Source organism: Alexandromys fortis, unplaced genomic scaffold, assembly GCF_014885135.2.
Source record: "Alexandromys fortis isolate MF-2015 unplaced genomic scaffold, M_Fortis_MF-2015_v1.1 scaffold_52, whole genome shotgun sequence".
NCBI lineage: Eukaryota > Metazoa > Chordata > Mammalia > Rodentia > Cricetidae > Alexandromys > Alexandromys fortis.
The window spans coordinates 1,437,731-1,462,262 of NW_026067929.1; the positions used below are offsets into that span (position 1 = coordinate 1,437,731).

General features: G+C 42.3%; 1 protein-coding gene across 1 annotated transcript in view; it reads left to right on the forward strand.

Annotated features, from left to right (window-relative positions):
* Positions 1-24,532, forward strand: part of Adamts16 (ADAM metallopeptidase with thrombospondin type 1 motif 16) — a 91,484-nt gene that overhangs the window by 48,894 nt on the left and 18,058 nt on the right. The window contains exons 10-18 of the mRNA XM_050144738.1: positions 2,842-2,995; positions 4,932-5,027; positions 8,146-8,294; positions 9,277-9,449; positions 11,203-11,333; positions 12,753-12,876; positions 13,431-13,675; positions 19,125-19,263; positions 20,948-21,074. Coding sequence (XP_050000695.1) covers positions 2,842-2,995; positions 4,932-5,027; positions 8,146-8,294; positions 9,277-9,449; positions 11,203-11,333; positions 12,753-12,876; positions 13,431-13,675; positions 19,125-19,263; positions 20,948-21,074 — 1,338 coding nt within the window. The remainder of the gene's footprint in view (positions 1-2,841; positions 2,996-4,931; positions 5,028-8,145; positions 8,295-9,276; positions 9,450-11,202; positions 11,334-12,752; positions 12,877-13,430; positions 13,676-19,124; positions 19,264-20,947; positions 21,075-24,532) is intronic.

Here is a 24,532-nt window from a genome sequence, read left to right on the forward strand (position 1 = left end):
TATCATTAAATTTTCTGTAGATTATTGTAGATCTCTTTTTTCTCCATGTAAATTTGAGAGCCAACTTCCATATCCATAAAATGACTTGTTTGTGTTTTGATTGTAATTAATCGATCAAGGCGAGAAGAACTGGCAGATACCATGTCTACTTTATTGATTCCCTTACCTCTCTGAGGACCTCAAGTGTCTCCTCATTCATTCGCTTCTCCAATTTCTTTCATCAGGGGTTAGTGCCTATCGGCTTAAAGATATCATACATACTTGTCTAGATTTATATTCCTGCTTCATTTTTAGAGCATCAGTGTAAATGACAGTATGCTTGTCATTTCTAATGAGCTCTACTTCTCTTTGCTCGTTTATATACAGTAATCATTAGCTTGTGGACTAGCCGTTCATGGTGCAGCTTTCCTAAAAGCACTTACTAGTTTCAGGAAGTTTTCTAGTGGTTCTGCATCTTCTGTGCAGACAATCATGTCAGCTGCACAGACGACAGATAGTCTCATTCCCTCGCTCCGTATCTACAGACATCCCCTTATCTTGCTCCCACTGTCAGCTGAGTTAGGACCTCTGGTACAGTGCTGTACATGATCAACGAGAAGGCAATGTACTCTGTGTCTGGCCTAAGAGTAAAGTTTCATCTTCTCACATCATGACTCTGGCTTTTGAAGATGTTCTTTATCAAGCTGAGAGGTTCTTCTCTCTCTCCTAGTTTTCTAGGAATGGGTGTTGGGCTCTACTGCATGTTTTTCTTGCAACTCTTGATATCATATGATATTGACAAAGTGGGTTATGGAAACTGACTTTCAATGCTTTTAAACTTTTAATTATTATTGTATGTGCAGGGGTGTCCTGCCTACATGTGTGTATATGTGCCATAGGAACACCTGTAGCCGGAGAAGCTTTTCTGTGTCCCACCAGTTCCCATGACAAATTATAAAATAATCAATCAGAAGCTTGATATTAATTATAATTGTTTAGCTGATTGCCCAGCTTATTACTGGCTAGCTCCTAATTTCTAATAGTTTATATTTTCCCATGAGGCTGGCAGCTTGTTACCTCACCTCTTGTTTCTCCAGCAGCTGCTGGCTTCTCTTTCCACCCTGCCTTCTTTCTCCCTGTCTTTAGTTAGGCTTTCCCACCTAGTTGTATTTTACCCTGCTATAGGCCAAAGAAGTTTTATTCATCAACCAATAAAAGCAACACATATTCTCAGCATACAGTGGAACAACACACAACAAACGCCCAGTTCCCACAAAGACCAAAAAAGAATGCTAGATCCCTTGAAACTGGAGCTCCAGAGAGTTGTGAGCCACCATGTGGATGATGGGAAGTGAACACAGATCCTGTGGAAAAGCAGACAGTACTCTTAAAACTGAATTATTTCCCCAGCATGCCCCTCCCAACTGACTTTTGAATTTTGAATTACGATTGAGCCCAAATGGTTGTGGTATATGTTATATTTTTGAACCTATGAGTCAACTTACTTGGCTGTAGACTATAATTTATTTTATGCATTTTTGAACTCTTTACTAATGTTTTTAAAAGACTTTTGCAGCTCTCTTCCTAACAGATTTTAGTCTGTAATTTCCTCTAATATCTTCCTCTAGACTTGGTTTTGGGTAGTGTTGACCTCATAGACTGAAGAGACTGCAGAGAGCCTCCAGTTTACACCACAATGTTTGGTGGAATCCACAGTGAACGCTTTGGGACTATACACCACCTTGTTGCAGACTGATGAGCTCAAAGGTGTAGGGTCTGGAAGTAACACCATGAGAGGACAAACAAAATTCTCCTAGTCTGGGATTCAGTCTGTTGTAATGATAGCATTTGGGTCTAGGAAGATGTTTAGAGAGATGTGGGCTTGTGGAACGTATAGGCATGACTTATTTGCTACTTGCAAGCATAAAACTATTAAATACTCACCATAAATGCACAAATTGTGTTAATTATATTTTGTTGCTGTGATAAATCACCTGAGAGAAATACTTTAAAGAATGCAACAGTGTTCTGGTCTCATAGTTACAGAACTTTCAGTCATGAATTGCTAGCTTTGAACATGAGGAAATGTTTATTGTATAGTGTGTATTGTATAGTGAAGAGATTGCTCACTTCACAATGGCCAGAGAGTAGACAGAGAAAGAGGATAGGTGGGGTAGAAGGTTTTATTTCCTTTCTTCAACTACACTTGACTTCACAATATCTCATTCAGCAGGGATGCTCACGTTAATCCATGGATTACCATGGATGAAGCCAGTGGCCTCAGGAGCCAGTCGCTTCCCCATAGGACCACGAGTTGGGGATCACACTTCAACACATGAGCCTTTTGAGGGGATACTTCAAATCCAAATGCATAGAGATGCTGTGTTTGTGGGCAAAGGAATCATTGGTCAGACTCTAGCTGCCTACCAGTGAGGTTAAGCCATATCTAGTCCCTTCTGAAGACAGGAAGACAAGGAGGAAGTGAGTTGCTGTATTTGAAGTAGTTTGATTATGGTTTGATTTTTTTATGGCAATTTCTGTAGTCCAGCTGTTTCTAGCACAAAGGGTGTGTAAGCATTTGCGTTAGAAACCTCTCACTTTCAACATCTGGTCACAATTTTTCAGTTTCATTTCCCTTGATTTTGAGATATCTATTGAAGAGCAATTTGTTTTAGATAGGTCAAATATTTTATGAGTAATTTCAGGAAAAAAAAACATGACTTCTGGCTTTAAACCTTTAAATAAAAAAAATTTGGTCTTGAACTTTGTGGCAAAGAAAATAAGCATCTCTCTAAACAAAATGTGTCATCAGATCGCATGAGGAAGGACTAGTCCCTTGATAACGCCTCCTGTTTGCTTCAGCACTGCCCAAGCCATATGCCTTGCTGATCAGCCGAAGCCCGTGAAAGAGTACAAATACCCAGAGAAGCTGCCGGGACAACTGTACGATGCAAACACACAGTGCAAGTGGCAATTCGGAGAGAAAGCCAAGCTCTGCATGCTGGACTTCAGAAAGGCAAGTGCTTACTATCACATGCTTCCTCCACTATGATTCATAAAACCATTTTATTTAGTGTAACTGACAGTGATGGATTTCGCATTTATTGGGCACCTACCAAATGTCAAATCCTATATGCCGGGACCGGCCCAATGTAACAGGAAACACATGCTTTCCTGGCAGAGCAGATCATGGTTGATACTGCTGCGGGTATCAGCTTTCCTTTCAGAGTTGACTTGGCTTATTAGGTCAGATCTTTCTTCCTGATTTATCATGTGGGAGCACAGTAATAACTTTTAGTTGGTTTAAGTTGGCAAATTAATACTCCACAATTTTTTTTCAGATAGTATTAAGGAAACAATGTTCCCCACCCCCGTCCCAACATGAGCACAGTCTACTGGAAGGTAACGGCAGTACATCATGAGGCTCCTGACTATTGAGTTTCCCAAGTACAATTTTTATAGAGCAGTTCCTCACACAGGGTGATGCCTCTGTAGCCCTAGGGATGTCTCCCCGGTGATTTCCCGCATAAATCCTTCACAGAGCACAGATACGCATTCTGGCTAGACAGGGAGCGTCCAGATTTAGGAATTTGCTCTACTTAAAACCACAAGGAGAGCCACTCATAAATCACATGAAAGTAACTAGTTTTGAAGTTTCTTTTATTTTAGTTTATAATGAAATCAAGAATAAAATACACAGAAATATATGCAGTCTTCCAGAAAGCCCTCCAGACTTCAGAAGTGTTAGTAATGCCCCTGCCTCTCCTCTATCCAGCACAATCATCTAAACACAGCTGGGGTTCTGCTAAAGGCCAGTTTCCCTTTTGTGGGAAATACCAAGAATTTTTTTCCCTACATTGCTCTTGTATTTGTTAAGGGGAAAGACATATAAAACGAAAGCTTTTGTTAAAAATCAGACTTTCCAGACTGTACTTCCAGTCTCTGTGTTATGAGTGTCATGACTGTGCACCACACTGTCAACGGCATCCCAACACCATCTATAAGTTACAAGCAGTATCAAGCTAACTGTAGGCTGCCTTTTTATTATTGATGAAATAGTTACGTGCAGCAAAATGAAACAACTGAGCCTTGTCATGATCAGCAAACGAGGTGTTTGCTTAAACAAGCCACAGACCCTAGAGCATGAGTCCAGACCATACTTACAACAAATACCTTGCTTTTATCCGATGATATTGTCTATGCCTTTGGTCCTCCATGTTTCCATCTGTTTCAGCAATTCAGTAGAGAGGGGTTTAAAACCTCCGACAATGGACCTTCACATTTCTGTTTCTCCTCTTAGTTTTACTTCTGCAAGCTGCTGCTTTGTGTAGCCAGGAACTCCGGAAGTAGGTACATACATATATGGTGAGAATTTTGTGCCTCCGTGACTCCTGCATGGATGGATCAGTAACTGGGTAGACAGGTGCAGGCCTGCACACAGGTGAACAGACATGTGGACATGCCAACAGTGTCTTGATCATGGTTAGTTCAAAACCTGAGGAGTAGGTACAGTATCAAGTACCTGTGGTCTCTGATACTCAGGAACCTGAGGCCGGAGGTTCATTTGACCCTGTGGAGTTCGGAGACAGTCTGAATAACAACACAAGAGTCTGATTTCAAACATAAAGGAATTAATAAAGAAAGAATAGAAATTAATTTTCATATGTGAGGAAGTTAGTGGAAATTGGGATGGAGAAGAATACATGATAAAATTTCATTTGTTTTTTTTTTAAATACATTTTTATGGGTTTTCTTAATGCCAAGATTAATCCTATCTTACCCTTTGGTTTACAAAGTATGATTTTCAAATTTCAGGATTGCAAAAGTGGAGGCCGGGGTTCAGATTTTCCAGCTCACTCTTGACTTTTCCTCCCTGTGGCTGAGGGACGTCCCTTCCCATTTGCTGACAGACATGCAATCATCTGCGACACTAATGGCTTCTCCCCCTCTAGGATATCTGTAAGGCCTTGTGGTGCCATCGGATTGGAAGGAAATGTGAAACGAAGTTCATGCCAGCAGCAGAGGGCACCCAGTGTGGGCAGGACATGGTAAGGGGTGGACTCCAGCAGCAGAGGGCACCCAGTGTGGGCAGGACATGGTAAGGGGTGGACTCCAGCATCAGAGGGCACCCAGTGTGAGCAGGACATGGTAAGGGGTGGACTCCAGCATCAGAGGGCACCCATGGGCACCCAGTGTGGACATGGTGAGCTGTGGACTTTCTTTGGAAAGATGTGTGTCCTTTCTATTGTCACACCACTGAGTTGTTCATAGCTCAGACACTCTGGGCTCTCCATGGCAAATACTGACCTCTCTGGGTGATACAGCTGCTGTGCTCCCTCAGTGTAACTTGTACGTTCTTGCTACATTTTATTTAGCTTCAAAGTAATTTAATTCTCCATAGTAGTTTAGGTTATTTTCCCTTACATTCTAAATGCTGCCTTTCTCCCACTTCACTTTGGAAAGAATTAGAGCTGGTTTGGTGGAAGTAGTTTCTCAGGGGTTATATTGCAGAAGCACAGTCTGAATGGGCAGTGTTGTGCCCAAAATCACATGGTGCCTTGTCCTGGTGGCATTGCTGTTAGCGTAATCAAAGACCCTGACCGTAATGGACTTAGTTTGTATTTCCATGTTAGAGTCCGTCATAGCACGAGAGTCGAGGCAACAGCAGCTGAAACAGCTCATTGCATCAGGCCCACAGTCAGGAGCAGAGAGGTGACTGCATGCATTTCTGCTCCTTAGCTCAATTTCTCAGCTCTTAAAAAATATAGGGCCCAACTGAGGGACTGGGGTTGCTCACTTCTAGACTGCACCTTCACTCTCAAATTGATAGCCTCTTCTCCCTAATTAGTAGTGTGTGTGTGACATAAATATATATAATAAAAATGTATGCCCAAATATATATACACAACCTGCTGAGCCCATTCTTACTGTGTGTATGCATATTGTTTCGAGGCTAAGCACTCTGTACTGGACAACCAGTTAGGGCTCTCATTCCTGGGAGCGCCAACTCTACCTCTGCTTGTGCTTCTTTGTCTAGTGATTGGGCCCCATGAGAGTGTCCCCTTTCCACCTTTTCATGTGTATTGACTTTGTTCCTGTTCAGATGTTGGTTATGGAGCCATTCCCACGAGAGACTGATTCAGGGCAAACTCCCTGGCATTCTGACTCTTACAGGTTTCTGTTGTCTCTTTTGAGATGTTCCCTAAGCTGGAACCGCAAGAGCTGTGCCACAGGTGTATCCACTGAGGCTGAGCCCCGTAACTGATTGTTCTCTGCACTGTGCCCAGCTGAGGTTCTCTGTGGCTGTCTCCTCAGATGAAGGGAGATAGCTATACCTACACGTAGACTTAAAGATAGGATTTAGAAGGCAGTTAGGAATGGTGCTGCTCTAACAAAGAGGTGGTGGTACATTCTCTTCCAGACCCATGACCTCACTAGCCCCAGGTAGTTGTCTAGGTGACTAGTACCAGAGAGACGTGGGCTTAGGTCCAGCCAGGCAGTTGTTGGTTACCACCTACGTGTGAGTGGCATCCTCTGCACCGTTACTGATATCTTGTCATGTGGGGCACTGTTGTGGCATCACAGCTGGGTGCCATGTTGGTCATTGTTTTATCACAGCTGGGTGCCATGTTGGTCTTTGCGATGTCACAGCCTTGTAAGACCGTTTCCTCTCTGAGCATCTGGCATAGGACTTTCTGGCACCATGGGATATAGATTTAAGAGAGGAGGCTTTTAAGTTTGATCCAGCTCAAATTACCCAAGTTGTGTATCCTAAGCATGTAGTGTCTTCAGTTACAGGGTCTCACCTTCAACATCAGAGAACCAGGCATTGGCAACTGCCATATTTTGTATTGTTTCGAGATCACTAGGACTATCCTGACCAACCATTCTGAAGTGGATTTCTAGTGTCTGGTGCCAAGAGTTTTGTTAGTCTACAATTTTTATAAAGGGCATTGTGAGCCTTGGTGACATAACTTTCTTTAAGCTACAGAGAGAGAGAGAGAGAGAGAGAGAGAGAGAGAGAGAGAGAGAGAGAGAGAGACATATACGTATGTATTGTGTATAATTTTAGGTCAATGTAAATAGTATGATTACGTGAGGCTTTGACAAATAGCCTCTGTGTTCTTTGTATCATCTCTCTCCTCCCTCCTTCTCCTGTATTGACCTCCATTGAGTCCCTGTCCCCATTTTTTCCATTTCCTGCTTCATCTTACATGTATCCTACTATTTCTATAATATTGATCGAAACCATTTGTATGGATCCAGTAGTTGATTTGATGTGTTTTACCCATGCACCAGTAATAGGCAATTGAAATGTTACCATTTTTTTTAGGAGTAGCATTGCTTTCCCTCAGTACCAAGCTATTGGTTCAAATACTAGAGATAACTGTGTTGCCTGCACTTTTTGCCCACAAACCAGGCTCTGTTTATTTAATGCAGACAGCAAACCAGATAAGGCATCTATCTTCCCTCTTCTTAATAAGATATCCTGAATCACTGTGCTCTTTGATATTAAGGCCATACAACAATACTATAGGTTCCAGAACACAAAATCACAAAGTAGCTGTGTATGTGTGTGTATGTGTGTGTGTATTGAGCCATTCTTTTACAAAATGGATATTGGTGGCATCCCTAGTCCTCATGGGAAGAGACTGGATTTCTTCCTGAGCAATTGCCTCGCCCCTGCAGAAAGCTGGGTGACAACCAATGTGCTCTAAAGGAACAAAATGATTTCCCCGAGCCCAGGTGTTTTGCAGTAAAATCCAGGAGTTGACCAGAAATTACAAGGTGCAAAGTCCCGGATCTTCTTCATCTGGACTTTTCTGCCCTGAGACTCTCTTCAAAATGCAAGCTAGGAGCTGGGAAAAGAACCTTTTTTTTTTTCATAATCCAGGGGTCATGACTTTAGAGATGAGTAATCAGACCAGATGTTCATGTCAGTTTTCAGCCTTCTACAGTGACTGATCCATACCTCTCCCCTTTATACCAATTCATCAGGTGATGCTGGGTTTGGAAAGGTAGACAAAGAAAGGCCAACTGTGTCTTTAGTAGATGTCACTTGCATGTAGAGATGCCAATGTTGGTATATTTTACAAGACGCCTTCCCCTTGGAGTTGCAAGAAAAATGAATTGAATCCAATTTAAATTTATGTTTAAAATATTTAGTGGTGTCGTGGAGGACAGTGTGTGAAGTACGGTGATGAAGGCCCCAAGCCTACCCATGGCCATTGGTCAGATTGGTCCCCTTGGTCCCCCTGCTCCCGGACCTGTGGGGGAGGAGTATCTCACAGAGACCGTCTCTGTACCAATCCCAGGTATGTACACCACCTGCTTCCTTTTGAATGAGCCTTCCTACAGCGCCCAATCTTGCTAGTAGCAGCACTATCACTTACCCAATACTGTAGAAAATGCTAAGAAGGGAATTCCACTCCATTTCCGAAATGATTCTCTCGCTTTCATGTGGTTTATGGTGCTTACCACTTCCTGACTCCCAGCAAAACATAACCGAGCCAGCAGGGCCAGGGCAGAACTGGGTTTTAACTATATGACTTGAAACTAAGATGCTATCTAACTGGCTACTTTATTTAAAGAAAAAAAAATAGAGTATGAACAGAAAACTCCAATAAGAACAACTCTTTCATGAAAAGCTTTGCTTTTCTGTCAAACATTGTCACTTTTACAACAAAGTAGCCTAATTTCAGGGACTAGACCCAGAGAGATAGTAACCTACCCAGGGAAGTAAAAGGCTCTCTGGTTTGTTTCAGAAATAAGTCATGCTACTTTGTTGCTCTTATCCGGAAAGCATGAGGCCCCAAAGTCACCCTTGGTTCCACTGTCCTCTTGAGTGTGCCCATCCAGACTCAGATTTCTCAGAAATCAGCAGGCTCATGGCTGTCCAGTGATTATTCTCTGACTTGGTCCACAGGCCTAACGTCCTGGCCCTGTCCTAAGGGATCTGGCAGAAGGAAGAAGATGATGTTGACTTTCTGCCTCAGTATCTTACTCTAACTGGGGCATCCTGGAAAGCCATCCTCTTTCTCAGCAGCAAACCTATCCCCCTATAGGGTGTGAAGGTGACTCACTTTCCTGCCTCCTCCAGAGGATGCTGGAGAACAAGGAGCAAGTGTACACAAGCCTGGATCTTGAACTCTGCTTTGTCCTCCAGCATCAGGACCATAACACTCAGGATGGACTCAGGATGCTTACCTTCACGGCCTGCTCTAAGACGTTGGGATTAGCAGCTGCATCACCCCAGTAAACATAAGTGCTTATCTCTGGCTGCAATATGTTTTCCAGGCCGTCTCATGGAGGGAAGTTTTGCCAGGGCTCTGCACGCACACTGAAGCTCTGCAACAGTCAGAAATGCCCTCCGGACAGTGTAGATTTCCGTGCTGCACAGTGCGCCGAGTACAACAGCAAACATTTCCGAGGGTGGCTCTACAAATGGAAGCCTTACACCCGAGTGGAAGGTAAGTTTCCAGTCCCACTCTGTAGGGGGCCCATGTCTTGTTACCATTTTAATACATCATGTGACCAGCACTGCCGTGTTCAGACGGGCAGACACTGTAGGTCTGGAAGGCCATCATAACAGGGTTCCTTCGGGCGACTGGTTTGATTTGACCCACCCCACTTCCATTACATCTTACCTACACTTGATCGGTAGACAAAAGCCCACAAGCCAAATATGTTGAATGAGTAGCTATTAAAAATGAACGACTGCAGTCGATGCTGATGTGACTATAAACACATCACCCACTACATGCTTAGATATTAAAAGCTGAAAGAAAATTCTAGTATGCTTTATAGAAAATGGATAATTTTTCAAGTATACTACAGCAATGAAATCTTGTTCTGTAACCATACAGTGAGAAATTTATTCATGGAGTGAATGAGATTTACACTTGTCAGTGGGAGAAAAGTGAGCAAGATGTTGTTATGATGATATGATATAATGTAGCTAACATTATAAAAATGTTTGTAGTTCAAGAGGCGTGGCTCAAGTATATTTAAAGATTGTCTAGTTATCTCATTCCTTGAGACTGGGAATTCTGTCCAGGCCTGTGGCACGCGTTCCGGAGCAGGCATAAGCAGAGGTGTCCCTATGGCTCTACGCCCATCATTTCTGTGCATCTGCTCCTGGTAGGGGGCATTGCACGGACATGATAAGCCTGTGTAGGGAGCTGTGAGCAGTCTCATGCAAAGCAGATTTCATCTGGATCTTATGCATAAACTGTAAAACTAAGACTAAGACACATGATCAACAGAGCCCTGGGCCAGAAGGAAAGCAGTCTGTAGGGTTTGAGGGAAACTGGACTAACCTGTGACGTCAGGGTGAAATGTGTGTGCTACCCTTGACTTTGTCAGTCTGTGGCAAATGATCATATTAAGTACATGCAAGTTTTAGTTTTAAAATCCTTGGGTAATTCTCCCATCTTGAAAAAATAGCACGAGAATCTGTGAGTGAGTCTTAGACGGGAGGAAATTCCCCACAGTGTGAGGCTCCGCAGAGGCAGCTGTCCGGATTTCATCCAGAGAAAAGAGGTCCTCACAGAAGCTTCAATTAGCCATATGAACTGCAAAGCCTGGAAGCCTGGGGGAGTTCAGATCCCTGGGGTCATACCAGCTTTCCTATAGAACACACCACACCCTGGAGTTCTCGTTTAACACTTCTTCTATCGGTTTAAAGACAAAGTTTAATGTTTTTTATATAATGTTATAATGTTTCTTATGTGCAAGAATTTTGCACGGTGTTACAAAACACAACTCATCAGTTTAAATTCCTGTAACAGAGTCTTTATAATGTAGATCATGACCGTTGTAGCCCAGCCAGCAAATGTATAAAGGAGCTATCGGACAAGGGACACTAGAGAAAAAGTACCAGCGTAGCATTAATAAATAATATTAATAAATTTAAAGGGTTTACCAAAGATAAACATTAAACTTTCTTTGCAAGGCCTAGAATGGTGGCACACACCTTTAACCCTGCACACCGGAGAGAGAGGCAGATAGAGCTATGTGAGCTCAAGGCTAGCCTGGTCTACTAGCATATTCCAAAGCCAGACAGGCTACATGGTGAGGCTCTGTCAAAAAAAAAAAGTCTTTAAAATGTGTTATTGTGTGGGACTTATTTTATGGGGGAGACAACCAAAGAAAAATCTGTCTGAAAAATAACTGAGCTGAAGTGTCTTTCTATTTGTGTTTGTGTGTGTATTTCTTTTTAAGATCAGGACTTATGCAAACTCTACTGTATCGCAGAAGGATTTGATTTCTTCTTTTCTTTGTCAAATAAAGTGAAAGATGGGACTCCATGCTCGGAGGATAGCCGTAATGTTTGTATAGATGGGATATGTGAGGTAATAACGATTGCTTATTCATTCAACAAATGTCTCCAGACAGTCTGCTTTGTGCCAGGCATCCTGTAAGGGCTAGAAAGACCAGACAAAAGAGAGGAGCCCTTTCCCTCCAAGTCCCAGCCCAGGGGGAGAAAAGCCAGAAGAGCTCATGCTGATGCCACTGCTTTGTGACGGAGGTGTGTACAGAGCATGAGCAGACGGGACAGCTGATGTCAGATGTGGGTGTGGAGCACTCGTGGGGACCTAGGAGGAGGGAGCGCCCACACCTGAGCTCCATCATCTGGAAGGGTGCACTGGAGCCAAAGGGTACTGAGAGCAGACCATGGGAGTGTCAGGAAGCCAAGGGGGTGCTCAGAAGGCAGTAGGGATCCTGGGGTTCTGAGGGGATGAGGGCATGAACAAGAACTCACCAAGGGTGACCACTGCCATGTAGATTAGAAATTGGGCTCGGGGACAGCAGATCTGCAAGGGGTTTCTGGGCAGAGTCGTGAGAAATCAGTGAGGAGCCACTTAGCTACCATAGTGATCTCCACATGAGGACTGTCCAGACCTCAGCTGCAGCAGGGCAAGAGGATTCAAACAACTCTAAAACCCAAAGTCTAGACCACTAACCCAAAAAATCCATGAGAAATTTGGGAGACCTGAATTCATTTGGTGGCATAATCTCTCTCACACATGACTGTTGGTGGGTTTTCTTCCTCCCACTTCTTGTAGAGATTTGCAGTAGACATAGCAATGTATAATCTATAGAGTATGGCAGCCTCAAGCCCCATGGAGACCCCTGCACATGACAGACTTGATACAGCTGACCTTTTAAATTTACACACAACAGCATTACAAAACATGTCTGGCCTTGAGGATTTCCAGCATGGGGCTATGACCATGATGGCTTTGTTTCTGAATGGATGCTATTCCTAGACACACCTTGGTAGGAAATATGAAACCAGCAAGCATTATAGAAAACACATAAGCACCTTAACTTACGCAACCTTGCACAGATGTTGCTCATGCGCGTCACTGATGGGGAGAATTTCTGAGTGGTGTCAATCACTCCCAGCCACGTGCTCACTTCAGCAGAGCCTTGTGTGAACACACCGGCAGTCAGTCATCTTACCAAGTCACATTGCTCTGAGATTCACGGCAGCGCAATCTAGAGCTTTAACTGAGGGTTCAAGTACTACAACTGGGGATGAACTCTACAGAAGACAGATAGCACATCCATCCCAAGAAAAGAGGCCAGGAGGCCAGGACAAGCCATGCTGCACATGCATTGGGTATCCCACACCGATTTGTTAACTATTCCATGTTGGAAACGTGTTCAGCTAGAGTGGGGGGAATATCTTGTTGTAAGATTGGTGATGTTGTTGCTTGTATTGTCCTTTCTTCCATGAATGGCCTGTGACCTTGTGGGGCCTTCAGAAAGTTGGCTGTGACAATATCCTTGGGTCAGATGCTGCCGAGGACTCCTGTGGGGTCTGCAAGGGGAATAACTCAGACTGCACAACGCACAGGGGACTCTACAGTAAACACCACCGTACCAACCGTGAGTAACGACGAGCCATGTACACCTGAGAAAGGGGTCAGTCAGAGCTTTTGCTGGGAGGGGCTGAGGGAGAGGAAACGGCGAGAGCTTAGAGTGCTGAGGTCTCCACTGTGGGGTTTCCTTTGCTTCTGGAGCAGTGGTTCTCGCCCTATGGGTTGCAGCCTCTTTGAGGATAGAATGACCCTTTCACAGGGATCATCTCAGACCATCAGAAACACAGATATTTACATTACAGTTCATAACAGTAGCAAAATTATAGCTACGACGTGGCAATAGAAATAACTTTATGGTTGGGGATCACTACAACATGAGGAACTGTGTGAAAGGGTCACAGTATTAGGAAGGTTCAGAACCACTGTTCTGGGGCTTCTGATTTTTTCTAGGAGTGGATACTAGGTTTTTTGAGCTAAAATGATCCGTAGGAAGGCTGCAGATTACAAGACCTCTCCTCCAACTGTTGAAAAAGGACAAGCAGAGCTAGCAGCAGATCCACCAGCTCTAAACATGGGCTCTCATAACCAATTATAAACTAAATGCTACATTCCTCTCTCCAGAGTACTACCACGTAGTAACGATTCCGTCTGGAGCTCGGAGCATTCGTATCTATGAGACGAACATATCTACCTCCTACATCTCTGTGCGCAATTCTCTCAAGAAATACTACCTGAACGGACACTGGAGTGTGGACTGGCCTGGACGATACAAGTTTTCAGGTACCGCCTTCAACTACAGACGGTCCTACAAGGAGCCTGAGAGCTTAACCTCCACTGGACCAACCAACGAAACACTGATTGTGGAGGTAGAGACCAGCTTTTGGTTCTGGGGCTGGATTTGGTGGTCTGGCACTTTTGTCAGCTTATCGCTGTGGTCTGAATTGTATGTAGAATTGTAGCAATCAGAAACAGGAGCAATCCATCCAGCAGGCTCAAGGGGGCAGTAGACTTATGGCTATTGTGTTTGAATGTGTTTGTAGACTTATGGCTATTGTGTTTGAATGTGTTTGTAGACTTATGGCTATTGTGTTTGAATGTGTATATGTACTTACCTATGTTACCGTCTTAGGTTTTTATCAGTAGATTTTGTGGGTGATTTATTTTAATTAGTATTTTAGTTAGCACACACACTTAAAGGTTTTATTATAGTATTTCTGGACCTGTGTCATTTGTTCGTACATTGACTGGATGGTCTGAGTTTAGGTGATTGGTCTCCACAGCTCTGTATACATATTAGATATTACTCAGTGATCCGGTGTACATGAGCAATGGCTTTCTGTAACTTTGTCTCCTAGTGTGGAGAGAGTTTCTTCTGCTGTGCTGTTCTTTTATTGGTTGGTCTTTTCATTCAGTGTATTCTGATTATAGCTATCCTTCCTCAACTCCTCCCAGATCCTCCCACTTCCCACCCACACAGTTCCATACCCTTTCTTTCTCATTAGAAAACAGACATATAATAATAATGATAGTACTAATAATTTATTTAATTTGTCCTATTCTGATTTTGTTTATTTTATCTGCTGTGCTGTTTGTTTTAACATTATGCAGTTCTATTCTCCAGCTTTTGGTATTTCTTTGTTTCCCTTTTTTTCTTTTTTTAATTTTACAACTTTAAATTGATTTTATTGATTTTATATGTTTTCTTTGCTCCCCTCCTTTCCTCTCCCCTCCCCTTCAACCCTTTCCCATGGTCCCTAATGATCCCAATTTACTCAGGAGATCTTGTCTTTTTCTACATCCCATGTAGATTAGATCCATGTATATCTCTCTTAGGATCCTCATTGTTGTCTAGGTGGAAGATGGAATCTCTGAGTTGTTTTGATTTGCATTTCTCTGATGGCTAAGGGTTGAGCATTTCCTTAAGTGTCTTTCAGCCATTTCAGATTCCTCTGTTGAGAGTCTTCTGTTTATGTCTGTACCCCATTTTAATTGGATTATTTGTTCTTTTGATGACCAATTTCTTGAGTTCTTTGTACATTTTGGAGATCAGAATTCTGAGCTTATTTTATTTAATTTGCTTATCTGGTCTTGATTTAATTTTGGTAAGTGATATTTATCAAGAAAGTGTCCATTTCCTTTATGTTTTCCCATTAGGTAGAGTACAGGTTTTCGAAATGTGACCTAATGATTCTCTGGATTTCCTCCCTGTCTGTTGTTATGTCTTCCTTTTCAGTTCTGATTTTGTTAATTTGGATATTTTTTCTCTGCCTTTTGGTTAGTTTGGATAAAGGTTTGTCTGTTTTGTTGATTTTTCTCAAAGAACCAACTCTTTATCTCATTGATTCTTTGTATTGTTTTCTTTGTTTCTATTTTGTTGATTTCAGCTCTCAATTTGATCATTTCCTGCCATCTAATTCTCTGTGTTTGCTTCCTTTTGTTCTAAAGTTTTCAAATGTTCTGCCAATTCACTAGTGCAATATTTTTCCAGCTTCCTTATGTAGGCATTTAGTGCTATGGACTTTCCTCTTAACACTGCTTTCATTGTGTTCCATAAATTTGGGTATGTTGTGTGATCATTTTCATTGAATTTTAGGAAGTCTTTAATTTCTTCCCTTTATTTTTTCCATGACCCATTGATGATCCAAGTGAGCACTGTTTAATTTTTATGTGTTTGTGGGCTTTCTGCTATTAGTGTTGCTGTTGAATTCTAATTTTAAGCCATGGTGATCTGATAAGATACATGGGGTTATTCCAACTGTTTTTGTATCTGTTAAGGTTTATTTTGTTACTGAGTATGTGGTCAGTTTTTGAGAAGGCTCCATGAGGTGCTGAGAAGAAGGTATATTCTTTTATGTTTGGATGAAATATTCTATAGATATCTATTAAGTCCATTTGAATCCTAACATCTATTAATTACCTTATTTCTCTGTCAATTTTTTGCCTGACTGACCTGTCCAGTGGTAGAGTGGAGTGTTCAAGTCTTGCACTATTAGTGTGTGGAGTTTAATGTATGATTTAAGCTTTAGAAGTGTTTCTTTTAATTTGAGGGTGCCCTTGTATTTGGGGCATAGATGTTCAGTATTGAGATTTCCTCTTGGTGGATTTTTCCTGTGCCTAATATGAAATGTCCTTCTTTATCTCTTTTGATTGGCTTTAGTTTGAAGTCTATTTTATTAGATATTAAGATAGCTACACCAACAACTTTCCAAACTTTTTACTCTGAGGTGATAGATATCTGTCTTTGAGGTGGAGGTGTGTTTCTCGGATGCTTGCAGAAGGATGGATTCTGATTTTGTATCCAAACAAAAAAACTGTTAGCCTGTTTCTTTTTATAGGTGAGTTGAGTCCATTTATATTAAGGGATATTAATAACCAGTGATTGTTATCTATCCCCTATTAATTTAGTTTTTGTTGTTGGAAATGTTATTTTGTGTGGTTTTTTTCCTTCTTTGGATTTGCTTCTCTGAGATCATCTATTTTCTGTGTTTTTGTTGATGTAGCCAACTTTCTTGGTTTTTCCTTTTAGTACTTTGTGTAGGGCTGGGTTTGTGGATAGGTATTCATTAAATATGGTTTTGTCATGAAATATTTTATTTTGTCCTTATATGGTGATTGAAATTTTTTGCTGGCTATAATAGTCTGGGCTGGCATCCAAGGTCTCTTACTGTCTGTATAACACTTGACCAGGACCTTATGGCTTTCATTGTTTCCATTGCTAAGTCAGTGTAATTTGATAGGTCTGCCTTTATATGTTAATTGGCCATTTTTCTTTGCAGATCTTAATAGTCTTTGCTTATTCGATATGTTTAGTGTTTTGATTTTTATGTGATGAGGGGACTTTTTTTTTAATCCAGTCTATTTGGTGTTTTGTAGGCTTCTTATATGTTCATAGACATATCTTTCTTTGGGTTGGGAAAGTTTTCTATTACAATTTTGTTAAATATATTTTCTGTGCTTTTGAGTTAGACTTCTTCTCCTTCTTCTATATCTATTATTCTTAGCTTTGGTCTTTTCATGGTGTCCCATATTTTGTCCTGGATATTTTGTGTTACGTTTTTGTTAGAGTTAATGCTCTCTCTGACCATTGTGTCTATTTCCTCTATTATATCTTCAGCGCTTGAGGTCTCTGGTTCCTGCCTACTCCCTTGGAAGTCCCAGACTCACAACTGGACCCACAGAGGTCTTTGGTTCTGGCCCACTTTCCAGCAGTTGCTCCCTTGTCCGTTCTCCTTTGGAATTCACTGTCTCAGGCCTGCTCCGGCCTAGGTTGCTGGCTTAGTCCTGTTTCTGTAAATGTCCCTGATGTGGGCCCACTCCCACAGAGGTCCCTGGTTTGGGCTTGGTCCCACAAAGTCTACTCCCTCGGAGGTCCCAGACTTGAACCCAGACCCACAGAAGTCCTAGCTGCTTTTGGTATTTCTTGAACATTGGAGGCCTTTATGAAGTTTTTACCTACAATGATATTGTGAATGTATTCTCTCTGGTTTTTTTTTTCCAGCAATTTCTGAGAGCCTTGTCTTATAGCTAAAGTCATTGACCCATTATATGGGTTTTTAAATAAGATGAGACCTGTGGGTCCAGTTTAATTTTTCTAACGCAAACGTGCAGTTTTCCTAGCATCACTGAAGATGCTGCATTTTCTCCAATGTATGTGTTGGGAAAGTTGTTGAAAGTCAAGATGCTATTTCTGAAAGAGTATGTTTCACTATCTATTTTATTTCATGGTCTCAATATCCATTTTTGACCAGTAACAAGCTGTTTTGTTACTATGACTCTGTAGTATAAGCTTAAATTAGATATTTTCATGTCCCTGTCTCACTCTTTTTGAGTAGGTTGTGTTGGCCATTTAGGATGCTACATGCTGCCTGGTAAGTTTCAGAATTATTTCTCCTATCTCTGTGGAGAGTGACACTGGAATTTTCACAAGGATTGTATTGTATCTGTAAACTGCTCTTGATGGTGTGGCCTTTCTCACAGTATTTAATTCTGCCAAACCATCAGGTCTTTATTAATATTAATATAGTTTATTTTTCAATTTCTTTATAAAATGTTTTGAAGTTTCCTGTACTGAAGTCCATCAGCCACTCAGTTAACTTTATTCCTAGGAATTCTTTTTGAGGTTTATGATTGCAGTTGTTTTCTTGGCATGCTCACTATTTGGGGTAAAGCTACTGCTTTGTGTATATTTTCTAGTAATTCCCATTGGCTGCTGAGCGTGGTTTATTCTGTCTCTTGGATGACGTGTTTTGTAGATGTCTGTTAAGTTCCTATGAACTACGGCAGGGCACAAGTTTGAGCTTCCTTTGTTGTTTTCATTGTTGTTGTTGTTGTCTGTGTGTTCTATTAGTCAGTATGCGTTCACACTCGGGGAAAGTGTGGCATTGAGCTCATGCACTGCTGCTGCATCTGGACCAGTCAGGACCTCTCTGTCCATTGCTGTTTCTTTCATGGATTAGGATTTATCAGTGTTTGAAGCTCATGTATGTATGATTCTTATACCATATTGATAGATTATTTTCTTTATTGATATGTAGTGACTTTCTTGTCTCTCCTGACTTGGGCTTGGGGTCAGTTTATCAGAGAGGATAGCTGCCCCTGCTTTGTTTCTATTTCGCTTCCACAGCCTCACTTTCAGTACGGATGCACCTTGGCCAGTTCCTTACAAACCAGCCATGCTTACTTCTTAGTTCCACTTCTTCATCCTGAGACCTAGAGGCTTTCTGTTGGGAAGGATTTGCGTCCTGTAATTCACATCTTCAACCCGAGACCTAGAGGCTTTCTGTTGGGAGGGATTTGAGTCTTGTATGTAATTTTGTTGGTTCCTTTCCTAGTAGATTTATTTTTTCCATTTCTTTCTCCTTGATTCACATTAGGGTTTTGGTGATTTACTGTGTGGGACTTTGTAGTGTTTTCCTGTATTTCCCTTTCCCAATCTCTTCCCCACCTGAAACTTATTCGTTATGTTGCTAATGGATTCTGCCATTCTTCCTTGTCTATGTATAAAGCTACCTTAGCTATCCTCTGCAATGGCTGCCAATGGCCATGTCTTGCTTCAGTTCGTATTGTATTAAAATGTCTTTAGTTCTCCATAGGTTTTATAGTATTTATTTGCTCATTCATTTGTGTGTATTCTTACTCATTTTGGGGAGATAATTTTGTTGCATGTATGTGATAGGCATTTTAGAAAATAGACAGTATTTTATTGTGTGATTAGTTTTATAAGGTATTATTTTATGTAGTTTAAGCAAACTAGTTATCAGAGAGTCATTGATGTTGCTCTAATTCATTTAATGTTTTCCCTTTCTTCTTTTGCAGCTTTTATTCCAGGGCAGGAACCCTGGTGTGGCCTGGGAATTCTCACTGCCAAGGTCAAATGATAAGAAGATCCCAGCTGTCCAACCCAGCTACACATGGGCCATCATACGCTCAGAGTGTTCTGTCTCCTGTGGAGGAGGTAGGACACTTCTTATACTACTCCAGAAGTGGTGTGTGGGTAACTGAATGAAACCAGGCCATGAGAGCTAAATAATTTCGCAAAGGCTGCCCCTTCAGGAAGCATAGAATGGAGGCTGGGTCTCAGACCTGTGGGCTTGCAGAGGACCTTGGTTTTGAATTCAGGAGATTGAGTCTCTAGCTTGGTTCTCATGTGTTCTCAGAGACTTTTCACTTCTTTGAAAATGCTCAGCTCTCTGGGAAAGAGAGTCTTGGGAGTTGCTGGGTTGCTTTGGTTCCTGGAAACCATCTTGCCCCTTTGCTCATGAAAAGCTCTCACTGCCTATAGCCAAAGGAGTTGGAGTTGAGAGGGACATGGTCAGAGGCCAAGCTGAGTCCTATAGAGTAGCTGCTGCCTAAAGATCAAAGGGCCCTCAAGGCAAAACGTAACCTCTTTGTCAAGTTGTCAAGCACAGTTGTTCACCTGTCTTTGTTTGTGTTCATCTCATACTGACACAAGCTCCTCTTCTTTCCTTCTGTTAGAAGCTTTTAATTGCCATCTTTCAAAGTATATAACTAGTTAAGAACCTATTTTTATATCATGGCAATATATATATACATATATATATGATAAAGTGTACCATTTTAAACCTTGATGAGAGTACAGTTTGAAGCACTAAGTATGTTTATGTTGTTGTACAACCATAAATCCCCTGGACATTTTTAGCCCCCTAGATCTCTGTGCTCATTAAAAATTAAGCCCTCATTCTTGTACCTTCTTGCCCTGGCAGCTGCCAATCAGATTTCTCTCTGTATTTGGCTATTCCTGATATCTCATATATGTCTTGTGGAAGAACGTAGCTCATTGGAACATTGAGCATAATACAGGACATGCACAGAGCCTTAGATAGTACATGTATGAAGGCCAAGTATCAAACCAAACTTGGGTGGTGATCTCTTGATGCTCTCCTAAGCCATAACTGTGAGGAGCATGACATTTAGAGTGTAGCCTGGTGGTGTTTAGCTACGGGTTCTCAGCTGAGAAACTGATCATCATTTTGTTGTTGTGTTTTTGCTGATTTATTCATTAATAATTGATTCCTCTTACCATTTCATGAACAGATATGTGAGGCTAACATTATTAATATCCATATTTATTTAAATCAACTCAGTAGGTTACATATATTAACTATAATAAATAAAATGAGGTCATGAATTTGAGAGGGAGGGAGTGGGAATGGGATCAGAAAGGAAAGGGGTGGAAATGGTATAAATGTAGAATTCACATATAAAATGTTAAACATTAAATTTTAAAAATTAAATTAATATATTGGGGAAATTAACTTTTTTGCAAAATGACTTTACTTCATCAAACGAATGACAACATTGCTTGCAAAACTATGTTAAATTTATTTATTATTATTTTGTTCATTCTTTACAGTCCTGGGGATTGAACCTAGACTTTGTGCTTACTGGGGAAGCAGTCTACCACTAGGCTATGTCCTTAGGGCAACACACATTGAATTAAAAAATGTTAAGCTGTAGAGAGAAATATGTAAATTCTGGAGCATTGGGCATTAACACAAAGGCATGAAAACACAGATAAGGTTTTTCAAAACAATTTTAAAGATAGGCTTTGCTAGCTCTTCTGCATCTTTATCTCTTGTCATGGCTCCTTGTCATTATTGCATGTTCCCTTTCTACAGGCAAGATGAACTCAAAAGTGGGATGCTACAGAGACCTGAGGGTTCAAGTGAATGCATCCTTCTGCAACCCCAAGACTCGACCTGCCACAGGGTTGGTGCCCTGCAAGGTGTCAGCCTGTCCTCCCAGGTAAGAAGGCTCAGGGTCCATGGATCCTTGGAGCTCGTGAGTCTAGAGACTGAGAATTGATCATTGCTAGCTCCAGGTTCAGTGCAGCAGAGAGGCAAATGGAACAAGAGCTGACTTAATGCAGGATCAGGAAAAAGTCTTTTGGGTGATACATAGCCTGGAAATTCTTTCACCTTTGAGAGGGAGTTCTTCCCTTATCATCCTGATGTTTTTATAAGCATGTCATAGTGTTTGTAATAGGAGAATAATGGATTCTCCTAAATTCTCCAGTATCAGTTGCTACTGTTTGCTACTTAGTTACTAGTGACAGGCACTGGACGAGTCACTCCCAGGGTCTGCCCAGCTTGTAAGCAACTGGGACTTATTGTCACACTCTTGTGCATGGGTGAGGTTGGGAGTTTCCTGAGAGATAGGAGTTGCTGGCCATCTAAGTCCTGATCCTGGGACTTTTCTGTCTCTGTCTTTATGGAGGACAGGTCACAATGGGAGGTGAAAAGGCACTTGAGATGTTGAAACTTTAACTTCACAGAGCCAAGGGAACTCAGACAAAAAAGACAATCATGCTGTTTGGTGGTGGAGGAGCACAACTTTGATCCCCGTACTCAGGAGGCAGACAGGTGGATCTCTGGGAGTTAGAGGATTGCCTGGTCTATAGACTGAGTTCCAGGACGATCAAGACTGATGCACAGAGAAACCCTGCCTTGAAAAACTAAACAAGCAAACAAACAAAAAACCCAAGAACAACAAAAAAGAGAATCCAAAAAACATATTTATGTGAAGATCCACAGAGTATGGCAAAGGGATCCTAAGTTTGAAGAAAAAAAACACTCTGCTAAAACACATAGCTACCTATGTGTCTCTGAGGCAACTCTCATGGTTCATCAACAAAATCAATTCAATCATCAGGGTGAATGTTGGCCCCGGGGCCCAATGCAGCTGCAATCAGAGCTGCATGTGTGGTTACAGCTATGGCTGTAGGTAGTGTGGGAGTTCATCTCTGCACCTGAAACAGATCACTAAACTGAGCTTTCATTAGCTGACCCTTTTCATAGGCTATTTGCCTCCCCCCGGCCAGGGGACGGCATCCCCCCTTCGTGAGAGTGTCTTCACAGAAAGCATTGTGTCTGTCTGCGTCACCTTTTATGGAAGACAAAATGATTGTGTTACCCAAGCTTTGGATGCCAGGCTGATCAGGAAAATCTCACGGGAGTCTTTTAGGGGTGATTTAGATGATGTTTTCCTTAGCAGATTCATCTTCTGAACAATTTGGGTGGAGGTTATCCTCAGTCAGGAACATGGCACATTCTAGGACAGGAAATCTCCCAAGGGATAAAGCATCTTAGGTATGGAATTCTCACACCTATGTAGCATGCAAGTTCATGTTTGTATAGATGGTTTTCACCTAAATGTTGTAAGCAGGACATTTCCTGGCCAGCAAATAAGATGTCTAGGAGAGTCCGTGCCTGTGAATGTGAGTGTGAGTGTGAGCATGAGTGTGAGCGTGAGTGTGAGCGTGAGCGTGAGTGTGAGCATGAGCAGGAGGAAGAAAGACCTCACTCTCTTTGGGAGCATCAGATGGTGTTGCCTATAAGCAACACAATGTACCTCAGGGTTCTCCTTCCTTTACTCAGTGGGCCTCTGAGGCTTCTCCTGAGGGCTGTTCAGGTACCTGGTTATATTTTCCATATAAAGCACAGGATTTATGAGAGCTCCCTATGCTCATGCACCTTTATGAGCCCCGGAGGGAGGGCCCTTTTGCAGATCTTGCTGGTATTTCTAATCTAGTGAATCGCTTCCTTCTCTTTAGAGATGCATTCATGCACTTGGTTTTCTTTACTTAAACTATACAGCTTTCCTCATTCATTCTTCTTCCTCTCCCTCTCACTTGTAGAAATTTAAAATTTACAATATTGGCGACAGACTGAATATCTCTCTCGGCAGATTCTCAGCATCATGTTCTCTTTATTACTTTATATTAGTATGTGAAGGGGAAACAGTAAGATGTTATACAACCAGTGTTCACGTCTCTGTGGTTGTTTTGGCTTTAAAATAATTCATATTGATTGGCTGTGCTTTTAATGGCCTTTCACAGAATTTCTGAAAACAAACATATAAGTAATGCTATAGGAAACAGTTTTATCTTCCTGTTTGTGCATTAAGTAGATAAGGGACTAGGTTTATTGAGTCCTGTATACCATGTGGGGCATCATTACTTTTCTGAACAAGGGATGAGGAGCAGAGGCCAAGGGAAGGGTGGAGAAGAGAGGATGGCTGCCTCCCTGAGAACCGCAGCTCAGGGTTCAGCAGCCCCTGCTGTGTGCCAGCTCCTGTTCCAATGCTGCATGGGGGAGGGGCGTGTTAGGATGAGCTCCAGTCTACAGCTGCTGATATGGCTAAGGATACTGATGATTCTCCAAAGGCCTTCTAAGGAAGAGGGGCCGAGGTAAGACACCAGACATCCTGGCCCAGGGCCACTTTTCTACCCCACATCATTCTGCCCCCATGGCCAGAACCCAGAAAGTGGGAAGCAATGTATCCAAGGTCAGGAGCAAATGCGGGCTTTGATCAGCACAATCCTGTTCACACATGGTTACAGGTTGATGTATTTCTATACCAATAGGAAGAATGCGCTCTTCCCAGCACAAGTTCACTGCGGTGAACCCACTAGGAAACCGTGAGGGGCATCATGGTTCTCACACAGCAGCTTCATATCTGGGCTCGGTTGCTGGGGACTGTCAATTTGTGGGACTCTGCATTTTCTTCAACCTGTGAATTTCACAAAGGCAATGATGACATAGCCAATTCTTTAACATGTTCTGTGACCAGTCAGTGTGAGCCACATTCGTGAGTAACCTGCACCAGCACCTACGGTCACACTGGCATCCAGTGGGCACAGCATCTTCAGTGGCGTTGTCTCTGCTGGTCCCTCCCTTCTCTGGATGCCTTCCAGTCAGTCTCCTCACCATCATCCTCTAGAATCCCAAATGCCACCCAGGCCTCTAGCTCCCCACAACCCTGTACTGCCACACCCTGATCCTCTCCTATCCTTGTTCTCCAACACTCGTCTCTGCCACACTGAAATTCTCTATCATTGTCACCTTAGAGGCCCATGCGGCCCATCGTTACACTCACGATTCTAGTTGTGACCGTCCTTCCCATAGGCTTTCTCAAAGTCTGTCTGGCTAGCAATGTTGCCTGGTCTATTGGGGCTTCCCTGGGGACAGCATCTACTGAGCTAAATAAAGTAAAGGCTTGAAACGGCTTGAATCCCCACGGCTGAAATGAAGAGCTTTGCTAGGGAGTAGGACGGTGGCAGTAGGCTAGGGGACAGTGGCCATGGTCCAGCTTCAGTGCAGGGTCCTACCTACCCAGGTAGTAGGAGCTGAAATGGGCCACTGGCTGTTGAAGGAAAATGTTCATAAGCACAGGGTCCGCAGGGTGGGTGAGGAGCCATCAAA